At 40.5% G+C, this 26,667-nt stretch overlaps 1 protein-coding gene across 1 annotated transcript; it reads left to right on the top strand.

The window, feature by feature from the left end:
• The first annotated feature begins 18,180 nt into the window (after positions 1-18,180).
• Positions 18,181-22,487, top strand: PENK (proenkephalin). The gene is made up of 3 exons (XM_086742360.1): positions 18,181-18,365; positions 18,759-18,900; positions 21,305-22,487. Exons 2-3 carry the CDS (start codon positions 18,763-18,765, stop codon positions 21,968-21,970), a joined length of 804 nt encoding a protein of 267 aa, XP_086598486.1. The 5' UTR covers positions 18,181-18,365; positions 18,759-18,762; the 3' UTR covers positions 21,971-22,487.
• The last annotated feature ends 4,180 nt before the right edge of the window (positions 22,488-26,667 follow it).

The raw sequence follows: 26,667 nt of genomic DNA, 5'->3' as shown, positions 1-26,667 counted from the left end.
AGCTGATACGAAAAACAAGTTTGCATCAATTTGTATTTGATAACCACGTTCCAAAGAACAGAGCAGGAGCACTGCTCTTAGGCATCTTAACACTTAACTGGGAAGCAATGGGGATGATGGGGACAGTAGCACAGAACAGAGGTAAGGTTAGTGAGGCTGAATACTGCTTTCTTGCACACAAAGATGTGCTCAGTAGTTCTTAAAAATATCTCAGCCCTAAACAAGGAAAAGATCTCTTCAGCTCCTAAACATATATACAGCAAGTATTTCAGCAAGTGGATAAACAGTTGCATGCCTCTTGTATATTGTTAGATTCATGCACAACCTTTTCCCTCAAACTTCTAAAATAGTTATTGTATTTCATAGAACAGAATCATAGAATGGTTTGGGTTGGAAGGGACCTTCAAAGGTCATCTAGTCCAACACCCCTGCAAGGAGTAGGAGCATCTCCAACCAGATAAGGTTGCTCAGAGTCCCGTCCAACCTGGCCTTGAATGTTTCCAGGGATGGGAAACATTCCTGGAAACACCACCTCTCTGGGAAACCCGTTCCAGTGTTCCACCACCCTCATTGTAAAAAACTTCCTCCTTACATCCAGCCTGAATCTGCTTCCTTCTGTTTTAAAACCATTACCCCTAGTCTGTCACAAAAGGCCCCACTGAAGAGTTTCTCCCCAGTATTCACTCCCATTCTTTCAAAAGGCAAATAGAAAAGCCCAAACTAATGAAAACATCCTTATAAATGTAATAAGAGGGAAAATTCACTGTATAAGTCTGTGATTAAACCACATCATAAACACACCATGCGGTTTTGATCTCTTCATCTTTAAAAATACATAGAGCAGAACAGGAAAACTTTCAAAGAAGGACAGGAAATGGAATCAAGTCATAGACCAGTTTCTGTGTCAGGAATTACTTCATAAGCCAATGTGTTTCACTTTGGGAAAGAGGAGGCTCATGGAGAACACAACAGAAAGCTGCAAATTCATCAGTGATGTGGAAAGGGTGGATAGTATTCAATGGTTCACTGCTTCTTCTCATACCAGAATTGCAAATAAAGCTGCTGGGACCCAGCTTAAAAAAGGATTAGGGGGAAGTTGGTGGCCCCACATATATGGAGTAGTGGATCTGCAGAGCTCTTTGAGAGATAATCCTGTGAATGTTAAAAATGACAAGGTTTCCAGGGGAGCTGCTCATGTGAGAGGAGTCCTCTGCTATGGGACACACAGAAACAAATCCAGCTCAGGAGGCACCTGTGCTGAAATAAGTAAAGGCTAAGAAAATGTAAGAGGAAAGTATCACAAATGCTTGGCCTGTTCTTGCACTTTCCTAGACACTGATGTAACTGGGTACTTACGAACACAGTGGGATACTGGATGTTGAACTAAATGGTGTAAGCCAGGATGGCTCATTTTATTAGGGAGGGAATTTTTCAACACTAAAAAAAAAAAATCACAAAATTACCCTGGGTTACAATCATGAATTCTTGTGCTTCACTTTACCAAAGAGAAAACGCACCAGTCTCCATCTAGACTTCTGCTTTTTTTTTCCATCAAAATGTCATCACTATTCAGGTTAAAGACACTTCTACTTAAGAAAAGCAACATTTCACAACTACATCTTATCTTCAGCTCCCACTGATTTCAAGGGCTCAGCAGTCATGAAATTCTGACTACAGGATTGCAGATGTAGGAAGGCAATCAAGTTATTTTCTACAAACGTACTAGGAAAAGAATAATTATTTTTCCTAGATAAAAATTGTCACAAAACAGTCCTTATTTCATCAAGAAGCTCTACAAACCTCAGGTGTTTTCTGGCTACCCTACTTCAAAGAACATGTCGTGATCCTGCACATTAACAAGCCCAAGTCAAAGCCTTTCTCAAAATCATTCTCCATGACCGATTCCTTTCTGTCAAAGGGGTGAATAAGGAGCACACAGGACTCTGCATGTCCCAGGCTATAAGACAGATATAACACTCAGATCAATGAAGTTCTTATCCTGCAGGGGTTTTGTTCAATACAAGGAAGTATTTATAAGTTTTCCACTTTTTTTTCATTTTCAATAAATGCTATAAAGATTATATTGTCTAACATTTAAGTAGTAAAACCGTAAGTAAGCCCTTTCAGTTTGACCATTGTATAAAAGGATTGTGTGGAGTACGAACTACTTGGGAAAAAAAAATCATAAATCCTCTTGTTAACAAGATAGCCGTCAGCTACCTGGACATGGTGCCCATGGGTTGGCATAAAATAGGGCTGTCGGTGGGCTGGCAAGAAAGAAACAGGCTCAGTTCTAATTACTTCATTATTAAAATAACTGCAAAAGGAGACTAGCATGAGTCATTTTCTTTGGGGCCAAATTTTTCTTTCTTTCAGTCACGTTGAGCAATACTGTGCTGCATGCGTGGTTCTGCAGAAATCAATGTGATTCTCATCAAATACTGTTCAGTGTTAGTCAGAATACCTACAAGTGGCTGGTAGAGTTTGAGAGTGAATTTTGGAACTAACTTGGGATGAGGAAACACATCACAGCATGGATAGAAGCCTTTTCTCCTTCCAGTCCTGGAACCTGAGAGGGCTGTTGCTGTCTCTGCCCTTGCTTTCTAAACTTGCAGATTATCTCCTGAGTTTGCATGCAATTTAGATCATCTGTGACATAGAGCTATCCCTCCTCCTGCCCTGAGAAACAGATTTTGACACACCTGATGTAAAGAAATTAGAGGGGAGAGAAAGGAGGAAGCTAATAACTTTTAAGGAAGACTTGAAATCTGTAAATTGTTACGCATTTGGCACTCCTAAGCATGTTGGAGGAAAAAAAAAATACTGGTTATTTGGTTTAGCATAAAAGTTTATTGGAGTTCCTGTTTATGCTAGAGACAGGGAGACTATTCCTGCAGGTATGAGCTGAAATAATTACAGATTCAATAGAAAAATCACATAGAATTTAACAATAGGAAAAGGTATTCAACACTTGTCAATGTGGTAAAAGAGTTATGTCAAAAAGATCTAATTTATTTCTTTAAGATAACAACATTAACAGAGATTAGTCCTGGAATGATGTGTCCGCTTCTGGGATCGATGTTCTCTTAAAGCATTAAGAAAATAGAGAAATTACAAGAACTATGTGAGAGTTGGAAAAAAATCGTTTACTGTGAGAAACCAGATAAGACCAATCTTAATAGTTCATTTGAAAAAGTACATTGAGAAAACATCTGATTACAGTGCATAAATACTGTCCTGGAAAGAAAACATCAGATTGGAAAGGCTGTCTAATCCCACAGAAGAAGGATTATAAGGATCAAGAGGAGCTGAATCCTAAGCAAAACTAACTTAAATTAAAAATTAGGCATCACTACTTAATTATGGAGAAAGAGGCTAATTACTGGAAAAAGCTATGAAAAGAATCTGAGCATTCTCCATCTCTGGATATCCTTAGAACAACACGCTGCTTCTAAAGCCAAGATGTTGGCCTCATAACAGTAACTAGATGAAGTTTAATGACCCATGATAATAAGAGGATAAGACTAGCCTTAATAGTCAATTCTGGTCTTAAAATCAACAGAAAATAACATGATTCAAAATTTAGAAAGCTGAAAAATGTCTTAAAGAATTACTCTGCAGACTGGATGGAATCCATTCTCACCTAATGCAAGTGCTGCTATTGGAATACCACAGTACTTAGGAGCAAAGTCATAGCCTGAAGAGCAAGCTGCTGTAGTTATACAACTCAGAAAAAAAGCAAGCAAAAATGGTTATTTTGGTGCTTGAAGAAAGTGTAAACAAGTTCACAGATATTTTGCAGTGCTCAGCTTCAGAATAACAAAAAATTTAAGGAACTTGCATCGTAAAGTCTTTTCAGTTGACTGATGCACCTGGGCTGATGGATCTTGAGAGAATGATGCACACAGGAATAAAAAAGGAGTTCATATGGAATACGAGTCTTTCTAAAACCCCATGAATTGAAGGAGTAAGTTTAAATACTTTTGCTCACATGTGACAAGATGCACAATGGAAAGTCATTTTACAAACCCCATATTTAATACTTGAGGTTTTTAAATGAGAAATAGAGAGTGGTGGGAAATGGCAAATTAAATGCTGGAAATGTAAGCTGGTATTTATGTCACTTGATAATTAATGACTGATATTCTCCATTGTATTCTGCTTTCCTTATTTAAACTCAATATCTTAAATTCTGAAATATGGAAACTAATACTTTCATTGTAAATGAGCCATTCTAAGGAGCTTTGCTGAAATCTCAACCATGTGGCAGAACAATTTAACCAATTTTCATCTTTACACATGTATCAGCAAAACAGAAGTTCTACAATTTAAATGTGGGGTTTTGGTTGGTTTTTTTTTTTTGTAATGTTAAATAGCATATTTATTTTTCAGAGTACTAATGTGGTTCGTCAAGGAAAGAGAGCTAAAAAGGCAGCTGAACTTTAACAAGACTCCCTATGTAAAACTCAATGAAGTTGTGTCCAGCTTCATTTTAACAACATACTATATATGCACTATTTTCATGGAATTTACTAAAGGGAAGTGGCTCAAGAAGATACTTATTAGACTTTGGCATTGATTTATATGATGATTATCTGAAAATAATATTTCCTATGCTGGTAGTAGCTTGAAATGTCATAAATGTGATCTTTTTATTATTATTAAAATTAATCCTTTCTGATATCAGTGGTAAAAGGACATTAGGTGTTTTTCTTCTTCATGTATTGATATTTTTCCTCATTAAAGAAATCTTATTTTCAGTCTTCATCAGTTGACAAGAAGAAAAGGATGCCTTTGCTTTTCACAGCAGCAGAGAGAGGGATAGACTTTAAAGAGAAACTAACATTTCTGTTTAGTATTTTGCAATGATAAGGACTTATTAAGTATGGCTTTAGCCCCATTTATTTATCAGTAGCAAAGGCTCTATCTCTTTAAAAGCCAGCTAGTATGAACTCATTCTTGGGTACACGGGATTAAAATAAAAACATAAAAACTTATTACTTGTTTTATTTCCTCTCTCATTATAAAAGTAATGTTAAATATCTTTATGTATATTGAATAAAGATAATGATGGTAAAAAACATTAGCTGAACATGGGGATATATGCACTATTTCTTCAGGGAGTACAACACCACAGACAGCAACAGATTAAATTCACACACAGCCGCACTACCTCACCCCACCTCACTCATGTACTGGATTTCAGCAGGAGGAAGTAATTGCAATGTCTGTAATATTAGACAATACAGAATTAGATTGGAATTTCTGGCACATTTTGCATAAACTACTAAAATCTGTGAAATTCTGGATAAAACCTACAACATTCATGAATTAGAGAACGCAGAGATGCTCCTGAGCCATGGAACTCCTCAAAAGATTAATAATGACCAGTAAAAATGCATTAATCTATTGCTGTTTCTGTACTTCTTCTGTGTCTGCAAGCTGCTGTGTGCAGATCAGCATCACCTGGCCACTACTTCCTTCTGAGCTTCCCACTAAGTTCTTTGGAGTATCCTCTGCCATTCCAGCACTCTGGCCAAGCCAGAAGGTTCCTTGATGTTGTCCATCATCGGGTTGTTTCACCCAGCAGCCTGTGCAAGTTGCGGCTTTTGCACCTTTGTGCCCATTATACTCCAGCACTTCCACATGCGACCAGGGATGAAGAGCTGCTTTCTTCCCTATGTCTTTAGATGAGACAGGCACCATTATGTTGCAGACTTCCAGGACACATTTTGTTTAAAGACCTACACATGATGAATAAACACAGATTCTTATCCCTTCAAAGTCACCTTTAAAATAAGAAAAATAAACATTTTTCTGTCACTGAGATTTTTATTATTAGGCCAGACTTACCAAGATAACACGCTGCCTAGCTTGCTATTGACTGAGTTTGAAATCTAGGTTGCTTTCCAAAGGTTGGTTCCATATGGACCAATTTACTAGAGAGAAAGTTGCTTTTCAGTTTAAGGAGTACATATAACACTATGATGCGCAGTTTGAAACGGAGGAAAGCTCCCCTTTGTGCAAGTAATCCTATCTTATCAAATCTGTCTGGCAATAAACCAAGATGGAGGGAGTAATGGACGAGAAATAATTTACTGCTAAGATAACCTTAGTCTGAGTGAGCCTCGGCAAACTGAAGCTCCAAATTATTTATCAGAGTTTACAGAGTTTGTCTTGGATTTGACAAATGTAGGCACATCTTAGGCAAAACTCCGATTGCTTTAACTGAAATCTATAATCACATACATTTATTCTTTACTTCATCTGTTTTGCACCCTGCTGCCTCTCTGTTGCTTCTGTTAAAATGAAAAAGTTAAAAAATTGTGCTATGAAAAGTTGACATTTTCTGTCTCCTGTCCTTGAATAGTAAAATACATCATTGTCTAATCAATGGAAATAAAATTTCATATCCATAATGCTACCAACAGCTTCTTAGACACAGCTCTCTTGTTTTCATAAACAATTCCTGTGACAGGCAGTTAACATTTTCTGATCATTATCTGCTGCTACCTACATTTTAAAAACTCATTTACAGAATTGATTTGGAAACTTCAAGAAAATGAACAAAGATTTTTCCCTACCAACATGAAGCATGAGGAGTCATCTGCAACAGAACCAGCAAAGCTGCTGCATGACAGAGTAAAACTCAAGAAACACAGGGATACAGCTGACTTTAAAATACATATAAATACCTATTTAAATAAAAAGAATTGTTTCACTTGTTTGTATATGTATATTTATACAATGAATATGCAAATGCAATTCAGCTGAATTAAAATTACAGACAGAATCTATAGCACATGAATTTTGTGTACAAGAAAATAGAAGTCCTTGAAATCTATATACACCAACACTTAAAAATATGGTCACACAAACTGAGTTTTGACACCAAAAGAGATATTTGTCTATTCTACAGTGCTGCTTGAGATATAGCAATGTAAATATCAAATGGGAAATGTCATTCAAGAGGACAAGGAAACAGGAATCACAAGGTTCTGATCTTCTTACTATTCATGCACAATCTAGGCTTAAAGCAATGGATAATCCTTACGAGATCAGGTTATGGTACAAACCCGAGATAACGAAGAAATGTCAAATTTTTGCAAAGGTCACCCTTGAAAGGTTTAGTAATCTGAAGTAGGTCTTCAGGTGAGGATCACCTCTCATATTTTTGGAGGAGAGGGAGAAAATTGACAAAGTAAAAACAGAAAAGCTCAAAGCATATAGGAACATATAAAAGAAGTGAATGGTATATTGGAAAAAAAATACATAAATAGGTTAATTAAGAAGGAGGCAATTCAGACAACATGGCATCAGTAGGAAATTACACAGATGAATGCATTCATTCCTAAATCACAGAGAGTGTACTCCCTTGCAAGAATGAGACTGACTAGCTTGTTCAATGCAAGTACTTTGAGACGCTTGGATAAGAAGTGCGTGGATAAAAAAAAAAACCTGAGTAAGACTGCACTGAGTTTTAAAAGAAATCAAATTTTTCTTGATTCTTTTACGATAAGTTTGTCTTTGCCAATAGTAACAGAATTAACAAGGTCTGCAAGGCTTATTTTCAGTATATAGGTATTTATGGGCTTATGGGTACATTCTCATTGAAATATATTGTGCATCAAAGCATCGAAATAGGAGGTGGAATGACCTTTCCTAAACATCCTTACTGCATTGATATACTGTTCCCCACTGTATAATTAGATCAACTGGCTGAAACTAGATCAAGCAATAAGGGTGCCACGATTTACCTCATATGCAGCCTAATTTTGGGGAACAGTCCAAGCACTTCGTTATGTTACAAGGTTTTCCTGAAAAGTACATCAGATGTTAGCTCAGATTAATGTCACTGCTCACAGTCATGCATCTATCATCTTTACTGACTGTTTTTCTTTATAATAAAGCAGTCATAAATCATTGCCTGTAATGGCATTAAATCAAATGATGCATAGCAACTAAAAAGATCACTGCCGTAAAAACTGGCAGACTGGAAAAATATTAACAGGAGTACATGACATGCAGACAAGGAAAAGTAGCTTTGGACTAGAATACAAAATATGGTATCACTGTAGCTACATGAATTTGTACCAGCCGGGATATTGGCACTAAATTTCTAAAAGGTGTCACTTTGTGCTCCCTAGCCACAGAATGATTCCTCATGGGACTGAGACATGGAATCTTAATTCTTAGGTTGAGATTAAGTAAGATTAGGCAAGGAGGTTGCTCTGAACAGGCAGGGAAAAGTGGAGCGCTGAAAATCTCTCAGGATTTCATGGGTTATTTTATTAAAGAGAGAGTTAAATGCAGATATTTTGGGATCACTCAGGAAGCCCAGATTACCCAGCAGAGTAAATGACCTGTAACACTTTTCCTCCCATCCAGAAAAAGTGGAACAAAAAGGAAGAGTAACCTGGCGGGTAAATATTAGCATGGGTACTAATGCCATGAGTTTGTTTTCTCTAACATATTGTAATTGCTTTCTATTTTAAGATGATGTTAAAGAAGTAGTGACCTATAAAAGCAGCAATTATTTAACACTTAGATCACCGCACTTCAGATATTATTCCCCTGTAACTTTTGCATGTTCTAAAGTATAACTCAGCTAACTGCACAACAGATACTAATCACAACTCAAACAAAGCAAAGAGTTTCTTTTCCCAAGATCAAGGAGGGAGTACATGATTAAAATTGAACCTCTCTCTGTTTTAAACAGGCCTCCTGGAACTCAATATCATATGGCCACATAGAAACTAGCCATAAACCTCTAGAGAAATGAAGAGTTTTACAGAATGACATTAATTCTGTGTTTGTAAAATGCATTTGAAAATACCAAATTCAGTCTGATTGTATTTTTCTTTCAGGAAGAAAGGCTTACAGGAAAGTTCTCACCCTGTAAAAATATATGCACTACTCATTTCTCTGTGTGCATGGGTGAACATTACTGAATTCTGCACATTCACAATGGTAAGCTTGAGCAGGAGCTCCAAGTCATAATTTAATTTAACTTTTAACTGAAGACATAATTAAGAGGTAAAGTCACCACCTTTCTTTGCACTTCATATTGCTCCATATTACTTATATTTAATTTAGCATTTTTATTGCGACATTTGATAAAACTCATTAATCCATATCTGATAAATTTAAAAAAAGTACTCATCCTTTAAAAAATTAAAACCTTCATCTGTCTCCATTATTCTTAACCCATTTTCCTGAGTATTTGCAATGTCTCACATTACAGTTCTTTTTTTTTGAAAGGATATGCAATAATACAATTAGTGTATTGTACTGCAAACTATTCTCATAAATAATATCTAAACCACAGATGTCAAATAAATTAATATCACCTTTCATTTTCATTTTTCTCCTTATTAGCTTAAAAACTATGATAATCCATAAAGGGTCTCCCAGTCACTGGTTTTCAATTAGCATTCTGTTATCTCATTTTTTGCTGGAAAAATCTGGAGGTGTGAAATAGAAAATATACACTCCTGTGAACGTTGGCAGAGAAGGCAGGTAGCTCATGGGAGAAAGGAAAATCTGATTTTCACACAAAACACTGAGATTCAGAAGCAATCAGTGGAGTTTGTCACAGTTAAGCAGCCAAACCAAGGCCAAAGCACCAGCCCTGGATTTCAAACATTGGGATATGTCCACGCAGAGCACATTTTTATTAACATGGATTTCTCAGACTCAGGTGCACATTCAGACTATGAAAATAGAGAGAGCAACCACTTCTCCCTTCCAAAGCTCCATTCAACTGCCCATCACAAAGGATGACACAAACATGGATGTCAGACTAAACCTGATGACAAGTGGAAGCTTTTCACCATAAAATAAAACAACTGGCAAAACTGAAAAACAGGATGTGCCTTATACCTTCTCCTGCCTTTGTTTTCTGTTGCTGAAGCTCCATTCTTCATAAGAGCTAATCAAAGGAGGAGTTAATTTGGCCATGGCCCACTACATGCAAAGACAGGGAGCTCCAGCTTGGACCTAGAGAACCTGGAGGAGATCAAACATCCAGAAGACAATGAGCCTGCAGACAAGAGAGAGTAGAATTCACTGGAACTGTATCTGTCTAGAAGACCTCCACAAGCACTTCATTTTTAAAAACTTGGAAACTACATTAATGAAGTATTTTGTCTGACATTTTCCTCATGAGCTCTAACTTGGAGCTTTACATATAGAGTTACAGTTTACTGATTCATAGTTATAGTTTACTGATTTAGAGTTAGTTTACTTCACACATTCTTTCAGTAGGTTTACATGCATTCAAGTTGTGTTGGGCATCCCATCTGCAACTCTGTTCCTGAGTTCATACGTGGTCTTAGCAGAAGAAGAACCAGAAGCTCAGCTGCTGAGCGCAGTCAGAGACTCCATCGTTGTCCTAACAAAAATGGAAACATAGCCTGAAGAAAAAAACTCAACATCTCAGACGTATTTAGAAGGCAACCAGCTTGCATATTCTGTCAGTGATTAAACCTCATACAGGTTCCCTGAGGACCCCTCTACCACCTGCAGGTATTCCTGTAGGTTTCTGCACTGCCTAAACAGGGCTAAAAACAATGGGCTGAGGTTCAAAGTGACAGTCAGCTCTAACATACGGGAATTACTTTATACACCCCATCTTCAAAGGGAAGCAAAGCAGCTGTGCCACATCATGCAGCTCTGTCCTCAAGGGCTGAAGGCAAGAGCTGAACAGCCAGACTGGTGACAACAGTCAACCTTGCCCAGAAGCACCCTGACCTCCTTGAAAGCCTCCCGCTTCCTTCTGTCACTTTGCAGTGGTATTTTGATCAGTTGGCCAGGCAACACAGATGCCGATTATTTTTGCCTCATCATTTAGTTTGCTATCATTTTAAAGACAGTCATTAATATTTATTTTTGCAGTCTTTCGAAACAACAAGCTTACTGCTTTTCAAAACTAAACTGACATTAAAAGAACTAGGAGGAAAATGCCAATATAGAAAGCGCCTTCAACTTGTAGCATCACTCTGTTGGCGCACACATTACATTCAGCTTTAGCACAAAGTATGCACCAGACCTATCCTAAACATTCTGGAAATTGCAGACTAGTTTAATAATAAAAAACCAAGATGATTAGACAAATGAGTCACTTTATTTATTGCCACAACAAAATACCAGAGCACTTTAGTCAAGTTTGTGGCACAGAAACTTTGCTGCTGCGTTTTTGGAGAGTAGTCCTCATTTCAGTAAATGACTTATCTGTAGTCATCGTGTTCCATGATAAAACTCCCCCTGAAGGTCTGGGTGAGGTGACAAGGCAACTCTTAGGACGCTCTCGGAAGTAGATGGAGACCCTGCCTCAGCCACTGACCAGCACTGCTGCCTGCAGAGAAGCAAGGAATACACACCAGGCAACAGCAGAAAAGTCAGAGGAAGATAATCAGCTTGAGGAATGTTTTATGACATAAACTGATATAATCTCATAAAAACTTCACAACTGTGACTTCCTCCATTCTACCTCATCCTAGACTCAATTATTCGTCTCTGCAAATTATTTGCTTACTCATTCTCTATATCCAAAGCGCTGATCCACTTGAATAAGTTGAAGTACAACTTATTTCTGCTTAAAATATATTAGTATTTTGATATTGTGAGATTTGCATCATTTTACATTCTCTGACCTTTTTTCTGAAATCTTAGCATACACCAGTCTGTTTACCTTAGATGTGTCTGAATGCATTGGCTGTTTAAATCCTAGGGTACCAATGTAGTCAAGGGACACTCCGAAGGCAGTCCAAATCACTAAGTTAAAAGTCTAAAATATGTGATATATTAGTCTTGTCCTAGAGGTACAAATAGTATACTTGATACTTTGAATGAACTCAAGCAAAGGCTGTGAAATAGCATCCATGTCTTTGTCTAGTCAAATGTTGCCAAGCCAGGTATCATCAGATAACACCTGATAGCATTTACATTACATTAGAGGGAAATGGTAAATTAACCACTTTAAGGTGGCACAGAAAGCTTTTGGCACAACTAAAACAGACAAAACAGAGCTGGTTAACTGCGTGACAATGTCATTCTGACCACTTTCATATTAAAAACCAATTTTGTACTATACCTCCACTTTAGCAGTTATTGCTGCTCTGATTTTATAAGCTTTCCAAGTGACAAAGGAACAGCTAGGTATCATGACAGCAAGGCCATACAACAACCAAAATGCAAGATGCATATTTGGATGATGGAAAAGGAGTCAACCACAAGGCAATCTCCTCCAATACATGTACATCACCCCAGAATAATCAGAGCATCTTACCACATCTGCCATTTTCCTTTATTCCGTATCATCATTACACCTGCATTTTCACTCAACGTGATAACTCTTCTTCTTCCAAAATCATTCAGGATCTTCTCAGCTTCTGCATAAATTCAATCTTCAGGTTAAACCTGAGCCCCAATCAAATTCACAGCTTCAACTTTCATGAAATATTTTCACCAGCTCCATACAGGAGAAGCTCAGCTGGGCTCAGCTGGCCGAGACTGCTTGTTAGTTTCTGGAGTGCTCAATTATGCAGCAGAAGAAATGAAATGACTTTCAAGCACAAAGGAAGCAGTTTCAAAGAAAAGGAATGTAGACTGGTAAACTGAGAAGGGAAAGGTCAGAGTTCAGTTTCCAGGGTTTTTATTAGAAATACAAAGCACAAAGAGTTACAAACAATGGCCAGTGGAACAGGTCAAATAGGTGTAAAATGAAGGAATGTGATGATGATGAGAATGTTTCTTAATTCATTTTCAAAGGATCTTAGCATGTTTTTTTTTTTTATGTCAGCATCTTCTTCCCTGTCCTAGCCAGATAACTTGATTAATTAAACCTCCAGTTTTCCTTCCTATGCAAAACACTTACTGGAACATAACAATCCACATAAAGCAGCTGAAAATTGTTTCCATTGAAAGAAAAATGGTGGAAATTTCACACGGTGCTTGTGCCTTATGCACCTTTCCCACTCTGTTTTTTTTTTTTTTTGCACGAATGTCCTCTGTTTAGCATTTGCAGTTCCACAGGGATCACAACTGTGGCTCTAGCTAATCTAGAGTGAACTCTGCCATAACGGAGCATAAAGTTGCTTTAGCAGCCAAGGAATTTAGCCCACCGTTAGGCCAAGGTTTGTGGGGAATCCCTCCAGCGCAAGAGCAGAAAAGGGTGAGCACATGTGGCCCTTCACCGCTCCTGGAGACGGCGCGAGAGAAGCTGCATTCGAGCCATGGCAGGAGCAGAAAGGAGAGAGCTCGGTGCTCGGCTGGAAAACACTCCCCATTGGGCTGCTGGAAATCACAGCAACCCCTGACACTGCTTTAAATAACATTTCCAAACTCCCCAAAATATGGAGAGTTTCAGGTCACCTCTGCCTGCCCCGCAGCACCAAGCTGTGCCGCCCGAGTAGTGCAGCAAGGCAGCCAGCCTTCACCTACGGCGTCGGGCTCTCCTTTCCGCTCCAGCCTGCAACAGCAACTTGTTTTGAATGCTGTGCTGGAGTGTGAACACAGCACTCCCCAACTGGGCAATAAAATACTAGCAATGAAAATGTGAGGCTGGAACTGGGGAAAAAGCTCTGGAATTCTGCTGTGTGAATGTGAATAGCGGGAAATGAGTTGAAGCTTGCACTCCAGATACATTATTTAGACTCTGCTTGTTTGTTTTTCTTAATATGACTGAAGTGATCAAAATCTCTCATTTACAATTTTCAGCTAATCCTTCCACATATGCATTAGACACTGCAGTCCTTTTCATAGATGGAGCCTAATACTTCCTTTGTAATTCATGGATAAGTTTTCTTAATTAAAAAAATTAGGATAAATCACTCCACTCAATGTGGAGTAGTTATTGTCTTAAATAATAATCGCTGTGCCTGGATTCCATCACAATGTATTTTGCCACTGAGCACCCTGTTTTCTTCTTATTTTATTGGAAATATCCCTCCCATGGCCTCTGTGGAAATGAGCAACATAATGCTTTTATAACGAATACAGATTTGGTACAGTTTGTTCTACTTACTCTGCAGCACATTCTACTTACTGCAGTTCAGGCCTGACATCAGAAATCTTTTGAGTGCACATATTTATGTGCCGGTGAGAAACAGAGAAGTATGTAATAAAGGGAATCTCCATGTATGTCCACAGAACCGTATGAACTTCTCTGCTTCACTCTTATCTGGTCTGATATAATCACAGGCAAATAAATGCACCAGAAATCATATTTATTGTATGCTTATACTCAACCGCATGTCACACTCTTTATTTCACTCAGAGAAAGTAGCATGAAATCTCCTCCCCGCTTAGAAGGCTGCATAGCATCAGCCATGAGACAGGGACAGCGGCTGTCAGGGCTCTTCAGTGAAAACATCTCCTCATCTGCACTAGATCCGTGCATGGGCTTGCCTTCTAAAAAAAGGTGTAATTTGTTCAAGGGCAAAAAATATTATTAAGAGGACCCAGCTTTGTCTGAGATGAAAAGTTTGGCATACCAGTTCTTCATACAAGATTGTCTTCAGCAGCTGTCAGCAGCAATGTCTGCATCACTGATATCTTTCTTATTTGTTCATCCCTCAGGTGATACACCTAGGTGTATACTAAGGGATACACAGAGATATGGGAAGCACTGGAACATCTCTGTCCTGTAAAGGGACATTTTGGGCAATGCCATACCAACTCAGAGAGACTGAGCATCTCTCTGTATTACAGTCCCTTTCTGCTTACGTTAGACATAACGTAATAAAAATATTTTAAAAGTAGCAATGCGTACCTTGTACCTATAGATTAATAACTCATGTCTCTAAATTACTTTGATGATAAGTTTGGAGAGTTGACCTCCAATGCCCTTCTCAGCTCTGATATCAGTTATAAATATTCCCGTTAAAAATTAAGCCCCTTTAGACTGAGCTAAATGGAACCTGACTGCTTGGTCTTAAGAAATGCTGTGACCTTTTGCACTGAGCTGAAGAAAATAATCAACATGCTGTTTTACATTCCCTATTTCACATTTCAATTCTATCTAAAAGGCTTTTTGTTGCAAGAAGGATTGCTTGGGGTGCTAACAGCATATTTATTTCACATTTCCGTAAATCCATCTTCATGAAATTCATCTCCAGGAAAGCTGGTCCTGAAATAAAGATACTGATGTGAAACCCAGGAGAGAGATATTTAGTTTCTAACTCAGCTTCCCACTTTTGGCAAGACTTTGTAAAGTCATTCAAACTGGGTTCTTGATCGGTAAAATTAAGATTATTTCATCTTGGCTTCACCTTGTTCAAGCTTAAGTCTGGGAGTCTGGACAAGCCATAGGACAATGGCCTTGGGGCTGCTATATCTTGATAACAGATAAAAAGCAGTTGATGTCTATGGTAATTCTGGATTTTATAAATGTCAAAGTTTTTATCAACACCAGGGCAGCAACACGTTATCATCTTTACTGCTGTGAAAAGTGTTCTCTTTCTTTTCATGCCTCCCTATTTCTTTGTTTCTCAGTCCTCCATTGCTGAGGAAATATTGTCCTCCATAGTGAGTAATCTTCCTTTGCTTTGTAGTATTTTGTCCAAATTTTCAAAATTCTTTCTTGTTTTCATCTTCTCTCTGCAAAGAATACTTTCCCCATACAAAACTGAACTCAGACAGGGAATTACGGAGCTTTCATCTGCTGACACTGGGAAAAGTGAGCTCTTCAAGAAGTATTTTCTGAATTACTCCTTCCTTGCATTACTACTCACTCTCTGTGAATATTAGCATCTTCAGGAAGAAGAAGACGACTCTGTAGCAGGCACTGCTATATCTAGTGGGAAACAGGTAAAATGAGGGCGCTGGGGACTCTCATACAACCTCCGTAAGGATGCAGGACGAGGACCAGCGATAGAGAGGAACCAGCCAAAGACTCAATTGACAGAGGATACGGAGAAGAAGGTGAACCAAAGACTCAGGGATATCTATAGCACTGCTGACAGCCACAGCTGGATTTCTCCTGCCCAGTGGTGGGTGCAGACAGGTACCTCTCCTCTCTTTCTTACAGTGCTCTTGCACCTCTGCATTTCACAGCCAATCTCTTTCCATCTTTTCCTCTTCCCTGGTCACCACCAGCAGCTGTAAGAAAGGGTGCCACTGCAAAATAACCCTCCCCATTACTCCTTTTCTGCACAGAATTTACATGCCTTTTATTCGGTCCTTTTATCTGCTTTATTCTTACTCCATCCTTCATCATTCCCTGTTACAGTCTGTATCTTATCTACAGGGATTATCTGCTCCTCTCTACACAGTGAGATTCTGACACGGGCTGGGTTTTCACCACAACCACATTAAACACAGTAAAGTGACATTAAATGGAGCACTGAGGGACGCAGCAGACTGAGTAGCCAGGTGGGCAGGCTGATCACAGACTCTTGCATGCAGAACAATGAAAGCTGGAGCCAGTCAGCCCAGGGACACAGGATGTATGCCGCAGGAGGCTACTGGGCTGTCTGTCCCATCACATCATGCTGACTGTTAAGAGTGCAAGCCAACAACTGACGGCAGAGCTGAGGGCCAGTAATTGATCCAGAGGACTAATCTGATGATGCCCATCACCAAAAGCTCTGCTCATAGAGAAGAGGCACCGAATGTGTCACATCTGGAGTTAGTCAGTGCTTCCCTAACCATCCTAGGAACAAACTTTATAGCATTCCTGCTGACTCAGTGGCATGGCAATTTCCTCGTTGCTCCAAATGCAGATCTCTCACATGCTAACATAAATGCGCCCAGTGAGACAATTTTTTAAATGTCTACCTCTTCTCCTGAGGGTTCATTTACAAAGCTGGCTGATATTACTGCGTAAACAAAGCCCATGATTCTCTTCTCACATACACAGACTACACACAAGAGCTATGTTTTTGGGTTGAATGGATTATTTCTGACAATCCAGACATTCATTTGAGCCTCCTTAACCTGAGTCAGATAGCTGATGTAAGGACTAACAGGTGGCAGAAAGCGCAATTTCCATCCAATAATAGTACCAGATTTTGTGATAGTTCTGAAGGATAAAGACCTGGCTGCATCTCAGTTACCTGACGAGTGTGTGACATGGATGTGCTGCATTAGGGAAGGCAAATGAGATCTGAGGAGGTGTAAATTGAGGTGTCTTCCTCCTCCAGGGGAGGTAATGATGCATTTAATGCCCTAATGAAATTTCAACCAACATGCTGTATATTGTTCCCATCACTCATGCCCAGAAATGATGAACTCCAAGACTAGTAAGTGCAGAGCAGAACATTTACTTGAAAAGGCCTCATCTCAAGACAGAAAGCTGAAGAGCACAGCTTGTTCACTTCAGCAAAATGAGCACTAAGGAGAATAGTCCCCCACCAGAAACACACCACGGAGGGAAAAAATGCTCTTTAAACTGAAGGACAACGCTGAAAGAAGAGCAAACAAATGCAAACCAGCTAGAAATAACTTGGGGCTGGAAACAGAAGGTGGCTTCTGAGAGTCAAAGAAATGCAGCTTAGCAGGGCTGGGGCAGAGCCATTTACAAAGAAGAGGTGTCAGGGACCAGCATCACCACTCTACCCCAGTTCCCCATGGTGTCAAGCAGAGCGGAGCAGGGAGCTGCTGGGGTTGAGGACCTTATGGAAGTGCTTGGGGTTTTGCCTTCCTATTTGTATTTACCTGGTCACCAAAATTGTGAAAATAAGGCAAATCTATCCATACTTGTGAAAGTCTGATATTTTCAAATGAAAAATCTTGTCTTCTTGCTCGCTCTGGTAAAACTTCTTCCCCCAAGCAAGGTGTTTCACACCTGAGGCCCAGGCAGGGAGGCAGAAGGCACCCGAAGCACATGCACCTTGGGGTTTTGGGAGGGTGGCAAAGCGAGAAGGGGACCAAAACGGCTGCCTCCCCCCACCACGCCGCGTGACTCACGTCGATGTCTCATCCTCCCCCGCCTCTGGTGAAAAACTTCCCCCAGAGACTTTTCCCAGCGCCGGACCCCGCTCCCCCCGACGGCAGGGGCACCACCCCCCGCCGCCCCCCTCCCCCCCCAAACCTCGCCGGAGTCGCTGACGGTGGGGCAGCGGGGGGGTGTTGGGGGGGGGGATGTCGTAGGTGCTGCGTCAGCGGGAGCCCGACGGCGATTGGGGGAGGACGCGCTCTCCCCGCGTTGTCTAATTATAAAGTGCCGCCGCCCGCGTCCGCACCTGCTCCGCTCCGCAGCGGCGCAACCGGCCCCGGCAGCGCCCGGCTCGGCTCGGCTCCCCTCAACTCCAGCCCCCCAGACCTGCTGGCAGTTTCCCACTCCGGGGTTTCTGCAGAGGCTGCCCGGCCTCGGTAGAAATAACAGCGGCTCCGGCGCCGAGCGACTCCCGGGAGCCCCGTGTGTGAGTGAACCGCTCTGCCCGCAGGGTGGGTGGCGGGATGGGAGGGGATCGGGAGAGGGTCGGGGGCAGCTCTGCCGACGCCAGTGCCCGTCGTCGGGGCGGCTGCTCGGGACGTTGCGGTCGGAACCCCTTCCCGGGAGGGGCGGCCGTAGGTCTCTTCCCCCGTGAGAAGGGCGGGATAAAGTATTTTTGGGACGAGCGTCTTTCACCCGACGGCAGCTTCTGGTCCGCTCCTGCTGCGGACGCGGCTCCCTCGCCTCGCAGCCGCCAAGCTCCTGCTCAACTTAAGCTCCCGCTTACCTCGCCAGCGCAGCCACCCCGCCTCCCAAAGCGTTACCGGAGTTGCGTGCGACCCAGGAGTCGGTTTTCAACCTCTTTCCCTCCTTTTCGCAGCCCCATGGCGTTGCTCCTGCGGCTGGGCTGCTCGCTGCTGGCTCTCAGCACCTGCCTGCTGCCGGGGGCGCGGGGCGACTGCGGCCGCGACTGCGCCGGCTGCGCCCTCCGCCTGGGACCCCGCGCCCGCATCCACCCCCTGGTAAGGGTTGGGGGGGGCAAGGGAGAGGGAAACGAGTGAAAACGTAAGGGGAAAAGGAAATCTGGCCAGAGAGGGTGGCTCTGCAGGGAAAGGTGGTCGGCGGGGCGGGGGGAAGCCGAAGGAGGGGGGTGCAGGGGGTGCCGGCTCCCGGCGGGATGAGCTCTTTCCAGGCAGGAAGGCTGTCGAGCTGAAAAGCGGCGGATCGGCCTGAAGGCTGACAAAAAGTGGGGTTCACGCCGGGTTTGTAGCCCTCTCTCTTGACACCATGAGGAAGGTGCCTGTGAAAGGTCCCTTCGACAGCGGCTCCTAGGACAAATCATGCTGAGAAACCTCCAGAATGCGGGCGGGTTTTAATCTGGTAATTTTAATGATATTGCAATTATTTTAAAAGCCTAGTCACAGAGGCAACTCAACTTGAAATTTAAAGATCAGGGTCAGTGAAAGTCTGAGGTCCCTCAGACTTTCCCCTCCCTCCCTGAAGAAGGTGGGAGCTCGGGCTGCCCTGTCCTTTGCTGGTGGCCCCCACGGTTCCTGACCTCAAACAGGTGCGGACTGAGGCACCACGCTCTCAGCACGTCCAAATGATCGGAAAAGTTTTGTTCTTATGATGCCATCAAGTATTTGGGAGCACACAAAAGGAAGGGATGGACAGTTCCCTATACTTTTTTGCTTACAATAGCTTTCAATCAAACTTTAGCTTTGATGTCAAGTAGGGGAAAAAAATGGTAGTTTCCTCTTTCGGAGGGAGAGATACGTGCTTTTTGGAGGATATGTTGTGGACGTCTATATTGATACTGTCTTGTACACCTTCAGAAATTATTCAAGAAAGAATCAGAGTCCCATTCAGTAGCAACACTTATTAGCTGAATAGGAAAAGAAGCCATGTGCGGTATCTTATGTTCGTTATACACGTACAACCAATTTTTAGAAACAAATGTTTGTAGAGACTAGCATCTAGTAATATCACAACTGAATTTATCACATCATATCTGTAAGATAACAAGACTTATCACATTGTACCCGCTTATTCACACCTAAGAGATGGCATGTGTTCATTTGGCAATAGAGGGTTATTAGAACTAATTGAGAAGGGGGAAAACCTATTCTTACTTTGATTTAAAGCAATTTCAAAGTCAGACTGAAGCCAAGATCCCATTCTCTACAGCATAACTATAACACATAGCAATAACCGTGTAGTGCCAGTTAAGTTATTGTGTCAGAAGATACATACATCTTTTCATTTTCTTGTGATTGTATATATATTTCTCAGACTAAAATAGGGCTCAAGAGACAGGTAAGACCAGAGGTAGAGAGCTGGTCAGTTAGCTAATAGAGAGAACTGTGCTGGGGGTTTAATTTCACACTTTTAAAACATATTGAGATCCTTAGAAAACATCATCCATAGGCAGAATAATTGTTTCTCTTATTGAAAGTATTGGTCATTTATTCTTTAATTATTGTGGTGTGAAAACCATGGGCAAGAAGGAAAAACACTGGATTCACGTTTTTTGCAACTGAAAAGTGTGGCTTCACAAGAAGTAAATTCCCCTGACACAACAGAGGTAGTAGTAGCTAATATGTACGTTATTATCTTTACATGACAGGTTCTGAGATATACATACAGGTACGGAAGAATTTTTTATTTTTATGTCTTAGCCTGAAAGTTTTTCGTTACAGTCAGAGGCAACACAGCTTAGGAATTTTTCCTGTCTTTCTGATTGTCCCTACTTTGTATCTGAAGCTAGCAAAACCAAAAGTTTGATCCTGCCTAAGAGAGCCTGTATTTCTACATTTGTATTGATACACAGTTGAAAGATCTGTTCCATAAAGCAACTAACAGGCAGAAATACAGCTTTAGAGCTGCGCAGTGTCTTGAAGATACTGAGCAGTACAGTACAGCTGGCTCCTTCGCAATGGCAATGCCATGTAACTTCCTTCCTAAAATTTCTGAATATTACTTTTAATTAGGAAGATTGAATACACTTCTACACTTTCATTATGAAGCAAACCACAACCGGATTTTGGCTTCCCAGTATTAAAAAAAAAATTGTAACAATTCACCCAAGCATAAGGGAGGTGTGGGAACTGTATGCGTGGCTTCCTTTGAAACAAAAAACACAGGGGCAGCCTTGACATAAAAGACCCACGATCCGTCTTGTCCGGTATTCTGTCTCTTAGAGTGGAGAATACCATGTCCCTCAGAGAGGGATATGAAGAACTTCAGAACAGACAGGTTCCAAATCAGCTGTTCATGAAAAGCAGTCCTTCCAAGCCACTCACAAAGAGAGGCTTGCTCATGGTCTTAAAACCATGTTTGTTAAAAAACAAGTAAAGCTAAGACAAGGTGGCACTGAGGTGCTTATTACTATCAAACTGTTCTCAGTAAACCGCATCCGTTTTTCAGGCATGTACACTAGAATGTGAAGGAAAGCTGCCTTCTGCCAAAGCCTGGGAGACCTGCAAGGAGCTCCTGCAACTGGCAAAGCTGGATCTTTCTGAGGATGGCAACATTGCTCCAGGAGACAAGAAAGAGCTGGATGAGAACCATCTGCTTGCGAAGAAGTACGGAGGCTTCATGAAAAGATACGGGGGGTTCATGAAGAAGATGGATGAGCTCTATCGGGTAGAACCGGAGGATGAAGCTAACGGAGGAGAAATCCTCACTAAGAGGTATGGAGGGTTTATGAAGAAAGACTCGGATGACGATGCCCTTGCTAATTCCTCTGATCTGCTGAAGGAGCTTCTAGGAACAGGGGACAACCCTGAAGCAGGGCATTACCGAGAGATAAATGAAAATGACGGGGACATCAGCAAAAGATACGGAGGCTTCATGAGAAGCATAAAGCGCAGCCCTGAATTGGAAGATGAAGCCAAAGAGCTGCAAAAGAGATATGGTGGTTTCATGAGAAGAGTGGGCAGGCCAGAATGGTGGCTGGATTACCAGAAACGATATGGTGGGTTTCTTAAGCGCTTCGCCGACTCCATTCTCCCTTCAGAAGAAGATGGGGAAACTTATTCCAAAGAGGTCCCAGAGATGGAAAAGAGATATGGTGGATTTATGAGATTTTAATACCTTTCCCTTTATCTCTTTTGTCCTAAATGAGAAAGACTGCCTTATTGGTCATAACTTATTGTAACGTGTTGCTTGTACTGTACAGTTTTTTACTGTCCTTGGTTAATGATGCAACCTGCCATTTGTTGTTTCAGGTTCTATGTCCTTTCGAGTCAAATAACTTCTGGTTTAGTCAAGTTTCAGTCTGTATTGTAGTTCCCATGCTAGAACTATTTTGATTACTGTATTCATTTTCTTTAAGGAAGAAGTACATCTACAGTAGAGTTGCTTAACTGTATATACAATAAATTCTTCATCCTAACTGCATAAATTCTGAAATGTTATTTATTTTCTCTCAGTCATTTAATTAAACGTCATCTCATTTTTTCTTTAAGCAATCAGAGCAACGCCAGCCTCTTTTCTGTAATTACAGAATTTGTACTGCACATGCAACAGCTGAAACACATATTTGTCTTTCATTTTCTCAATTTCTTAGAATACTAGAATAATAAATGTGCTTTAAAGCAAATATAACTGTATTTGCTCTAACTGCTCTCATTTTAACCAGTTAACAGATCAAATGTTTAAAGCTTAGATTTATAATTCATAGTGTTCAGACAATTCACATGAAAAAAAAAATCATAGGTGTGTTTGACTTAAAGCACTAAAAACACTTCTCCAGTGCACAACACAATGCCACATTTGATTAGCTACACCTTTTATATCCATCCAATATAGGATTGTACAGTTGTCCTTAGAGTTATAAACACTAATCTAAAAGAGGTTAAGTCAGTTCATACGAAATAAACATGACTCAAAACTGCATAAAAACCTTCAAAATCCTAATTTTACAGAACACCTGACAAACAGTTTTCCATGGAACAGCTTTGTATTTGGTTCCTCAGCTGGTATAAATCACTTTGGCACTACCAAAATACGGGAAAGTGCTGGTCAGTCTTTTCTGATTCAAACAAAGGCAGTATAAGTAAACCTGAGAACAAACAGAAAACCCAGTGTTGACACTGTAGATCCTTTGGCATTTACATAGGTGGCACTTACATCAAAGGCTGGCTCCCATCCCAGTGTGTGCTTCCTTCCATGATTCTGACTATCCCTCTAGATTCCTAGTCTGTTGAGCGCTTTTTTCCCCACCTACTCCTACCAGTTACTGTTGCTTCCTGCTTAAATTAACATGATAAAAATAGTTTGGACCACCAGCACTGACAAGAATTTGAAGTTTCTACAGTCGAAATCCTCAAAGCTGTTCAGATACCTGATTATTGCTGGTATAGTTTATGGGAGCTAGATGTCTAAAACCATCTGTGGCTCTGCATTCAGTATCTTTATTTCAGTTTTGCACAGTACTGCCTATTGACATAAAGGGCAAATTAAGGGTCTGACTTTTCTTTAACTTCAAGTCAATGGGATCTTCTAAGTACTCAGGACTTTAAAAAATTAAGCTGTATTTAAATGTGTGCTTAAAAGGCTCATCACATACAATTAATTGTGATGATTTTTGGCTTGGCCATTAGAGGATGATATAGCTGGTCTGAAGTGGCCAAAACTCTGCTGAATAGTTGATAAACTGCAAGGCATTCCTTTTCCTTCAATAAAAAGCAGGGCACCTATTTTCCTCTTCCTGCTTTACGGAATTGATGATACCAAATTTTAGAAGGCAGAAAATACAGATGCCTGTAGAAGGTCTACGGCTTTTTCAGGATTCAGTTGTGTTCCCTATCACCTTTCTCAAAAGTTCTTCAAGATGCCACCAGCCACAGGAAGTCTTCTTCCTGTCTTTCCCCCCATAGCACCTGCTCACTGGTGGCTGGAGGACATCAGTCAGGCTCCTGGAACACATCACCTGAGTGGTTTCATCCACAAGGACCGTGGGCTGAGCACACTGAGCCTGCTCTGCAGCACAAACCCATGCATAGGGTGCAGGCAGCAGCAACAGGTTTGTTTCAAATGTACACTCCAGAAAGAGCTAACAACGACAATGCAGTCGCATCCTTAATCTTTCACGTTGACATTTATTTACTTCTTTTCCCTAGAACTTACCTCTAATTTAGTCAGAGAGGCCCTTGCCAGCCTTCTAACTAAAACAAGAATTGTTGTACTTAATGATGCAAAATGTTTACCAGTTGTTGTCACACGTCCTTCACAGTTAACAAAAAATTGGTGATTTAATGAGGAATAGAACTCCCAAAGCTCTAGATATCTAGTATGTATCTTGCAGAATGAAGTGTTTTGATCTAGTAAACCTTCCCATTTATATCAATCTATATAATAAAAAACGCACTTGATACAAACATCTAACTGGGCTGTATGCATGCAACCCAAAAAAAGGAGCAAGGGCAAGCAAAGTGGAGGAGTAAGTCTCTTCCAAGCTTGAACAGGCAGGTGGCAATGTACATGGAAGGGGGATGCAGCTCTGATTCTCTGAATAAAATAGCAAAGCTGAATAGTCCTCATGCCTTCCATTATAATTGAAAACCTCTCCAGTCAGGCACTTCCTTTAATAATTATAATTTAAAAGATGTGAAATTAGAAGAAGATGTAATTTCTTATGTTGTCAGGGAATTTCTTATCTTATAACTTTCAGTTACGCCATCACTTAGGGGCTCTCTAACACTGAAGTGTTCTAACATTCTCAGTAATTAATATTTCAGATGAAATCAGCTCAAAATGTGCCAGTAAATTAAGCAAGGTTTCCTGAACTCCACTTAACTAAATCACAAAACTAAGGTTGAAGATAGGGTCTGCTGGGCTGGGAGATGAAAAAGGACATTTTATTCTTTGTCCAAGTTCTGAAAGGATTCCCTAGTTTTCCTCTTACAATATATTCCTAGCACTGTCACTTCATCAGAAGATTATTGAAACAGCTGTATTGCTGTCTATAAATAACAGCAGAAAGGAGGAAAGCCTGATGTCTGGAAAGAAAATTAATTGCAAGGGTATTCTGAAAGAAAAAAATCTCATCCTGAGACCAAAAAACAAATTCTGTATTTCCTTTCCCTGGCTTTTATCACTGCCTTGACATTTTTACACAATGATCAATATTCCAGAGTTTGATCAAATATAGTATCATTGGTTTGAATATTAAGAATAACAAAATCTGAATATGAGCAATGAATGGTGGAAGGGTCTAGGCCAGTCACAGAGACTAATGCCTCTGCATGAGGAACAAGAGGAAGAAAAATATAGTCAGGTTGAGGTTGAGGCAAGGATGAGCTCGGTTATTTAATAGGAACAAATTAGAGAAAGCAAGCAAAAAACAAACAAAACAAGGATTTCCTGAACCAAATGGAGTTCACATAAGGGAGCAGATCATGAGGGAGAGAGAAGCTGACAAATACAATGATTTCTGAATATCAAACTGCGTGCAGTTGGAGCTCTGCCTGAAAACCTAAGCTTAAATATTGAGATAATGAAGAAAGGTCATAGTGCCATTCCTACATCTCAGATGAACTTTCTATAAGCCAAAATATGCAGAGCATAACTTTGAATTTCCTGGGATTTTTTTTTCTGGTAAATGAATATGTAGTATGATATACAATAAATATAGATAACTATGAAATTATTATTACAATAATTATTTTGAAGTATCTCTAAATAATTATAACCATTTACTTTGTAATTGTTTATATAATAAATATGAGTAATTATTACATCAATGTTGTTGGCTATTTCAGATGTTTCCCAAGATAGAATCTTTATAAGAACAGAAACATGTTCTAATTTAATATACTGAAATAAGTATTATTAAACTGTGTTTAGCATAGGCTCTAAATATGCACTGCCTCATTTTAATTCTGGAGGGAACTTAATTAACAAGAACCAAAGTTTTCAATGTATGGTATGTAAGGGCCTCTCTGTCATTAAGGATGGTTTTGGAGGCCTACAGAAAAGGCAAAATGACAAATTCATGGCACAACTCTACAGTTTATGTATATATCTCACTGCCACAGAAAAGTTTTCTTTACAGCCTTCAAGCACTACAGAGCTCAGCTGGACACAAACAGCAGGATTCCTTCCTATGCGGAAAGGAGGATCCCAGAATTTTCAACTTAAAAGGTAAATGAATGGTTAAATTCCCTGGCCCTAGGTTGCTTCAGGAAGGAAGAAATTCCTGGCATGGGTTAGTTGGCCTGGAAACCCATCATAGTTACAGTGATGTCCTGGGACAACCCCAGAACACACTTCTGGCCTTTTAAAACACTGAAGTGAGATCTAAAAAAGTCACACAGAGAATAGCTAAATCACTTCCCTATCGAGGTCTTAAAACTTTCATGCTTCTTTTCAGTTCCCACCAAGATGGGTGATTCAAGCATCCCCAAAGAGTTCCCTCTACCTGACTAAGCTTTGCGGTCTGGTCTCTTTTCTCCAAGAGCAGCCACTTTGGCAGCACACAGGCTTCATCTCTTCCACTTCCTACCATCTCTTATAGAAATCCCTTTGTCAGCTTCCACTCACAGCCTTGGCTGTAATTTCACCACCCACAACACTGAGGTTTGCTTTCTGACTCAAACTGTGAAAGACAATTGTATACGTCTGATTGGAGAATGACTGAGGCCTCCAGGCCAAGCTACAGAGGTCAGGTGGCTATTTTTAGGTTTTCTGCTTTTAATATTTTGATCATAATTCTTTGCAGCTCTACATATCAACAGGAACACACTGATTAACACATCCTATCTGTATCATAACTGTATATCGTG

The sequence above is a fragment of the Chlamydotis macqueenii genome, chromosome 2, assembly GCF_036417535.1.
Source record: "Chlamydotis macqueenii isolate bChlMac1 chromosome 2, bChlMac1.mat, whole genome shotgun sequence".
Taxonomy (NCBI): domain Eukaryota; kingdom Metazoa; phylum Chordata; class Aves; order Otidiformes; family Otididae; genus Chlamydotis; species Chlamydotis macqueenii.
This window is presented reverse-complemented; position numbering and strand designations above follow the sequence as displayed.

Coding starts and splice junctions, on each gene's coding strand:
- PENK (XM_086742360.1), top strand. CDS start 18,763: ATGGCGTTGCTCCTGCGGCTGGGCTGCTCGCTGCTGGCTCTCAGCACC. Junction 18,901..21,304: donor GCGCCCGCATCCACCCCCTG/GTAAGGGTTGGG, acceptor TCCGTTTTTCAG/GCATGTACACTAGAATGTGA.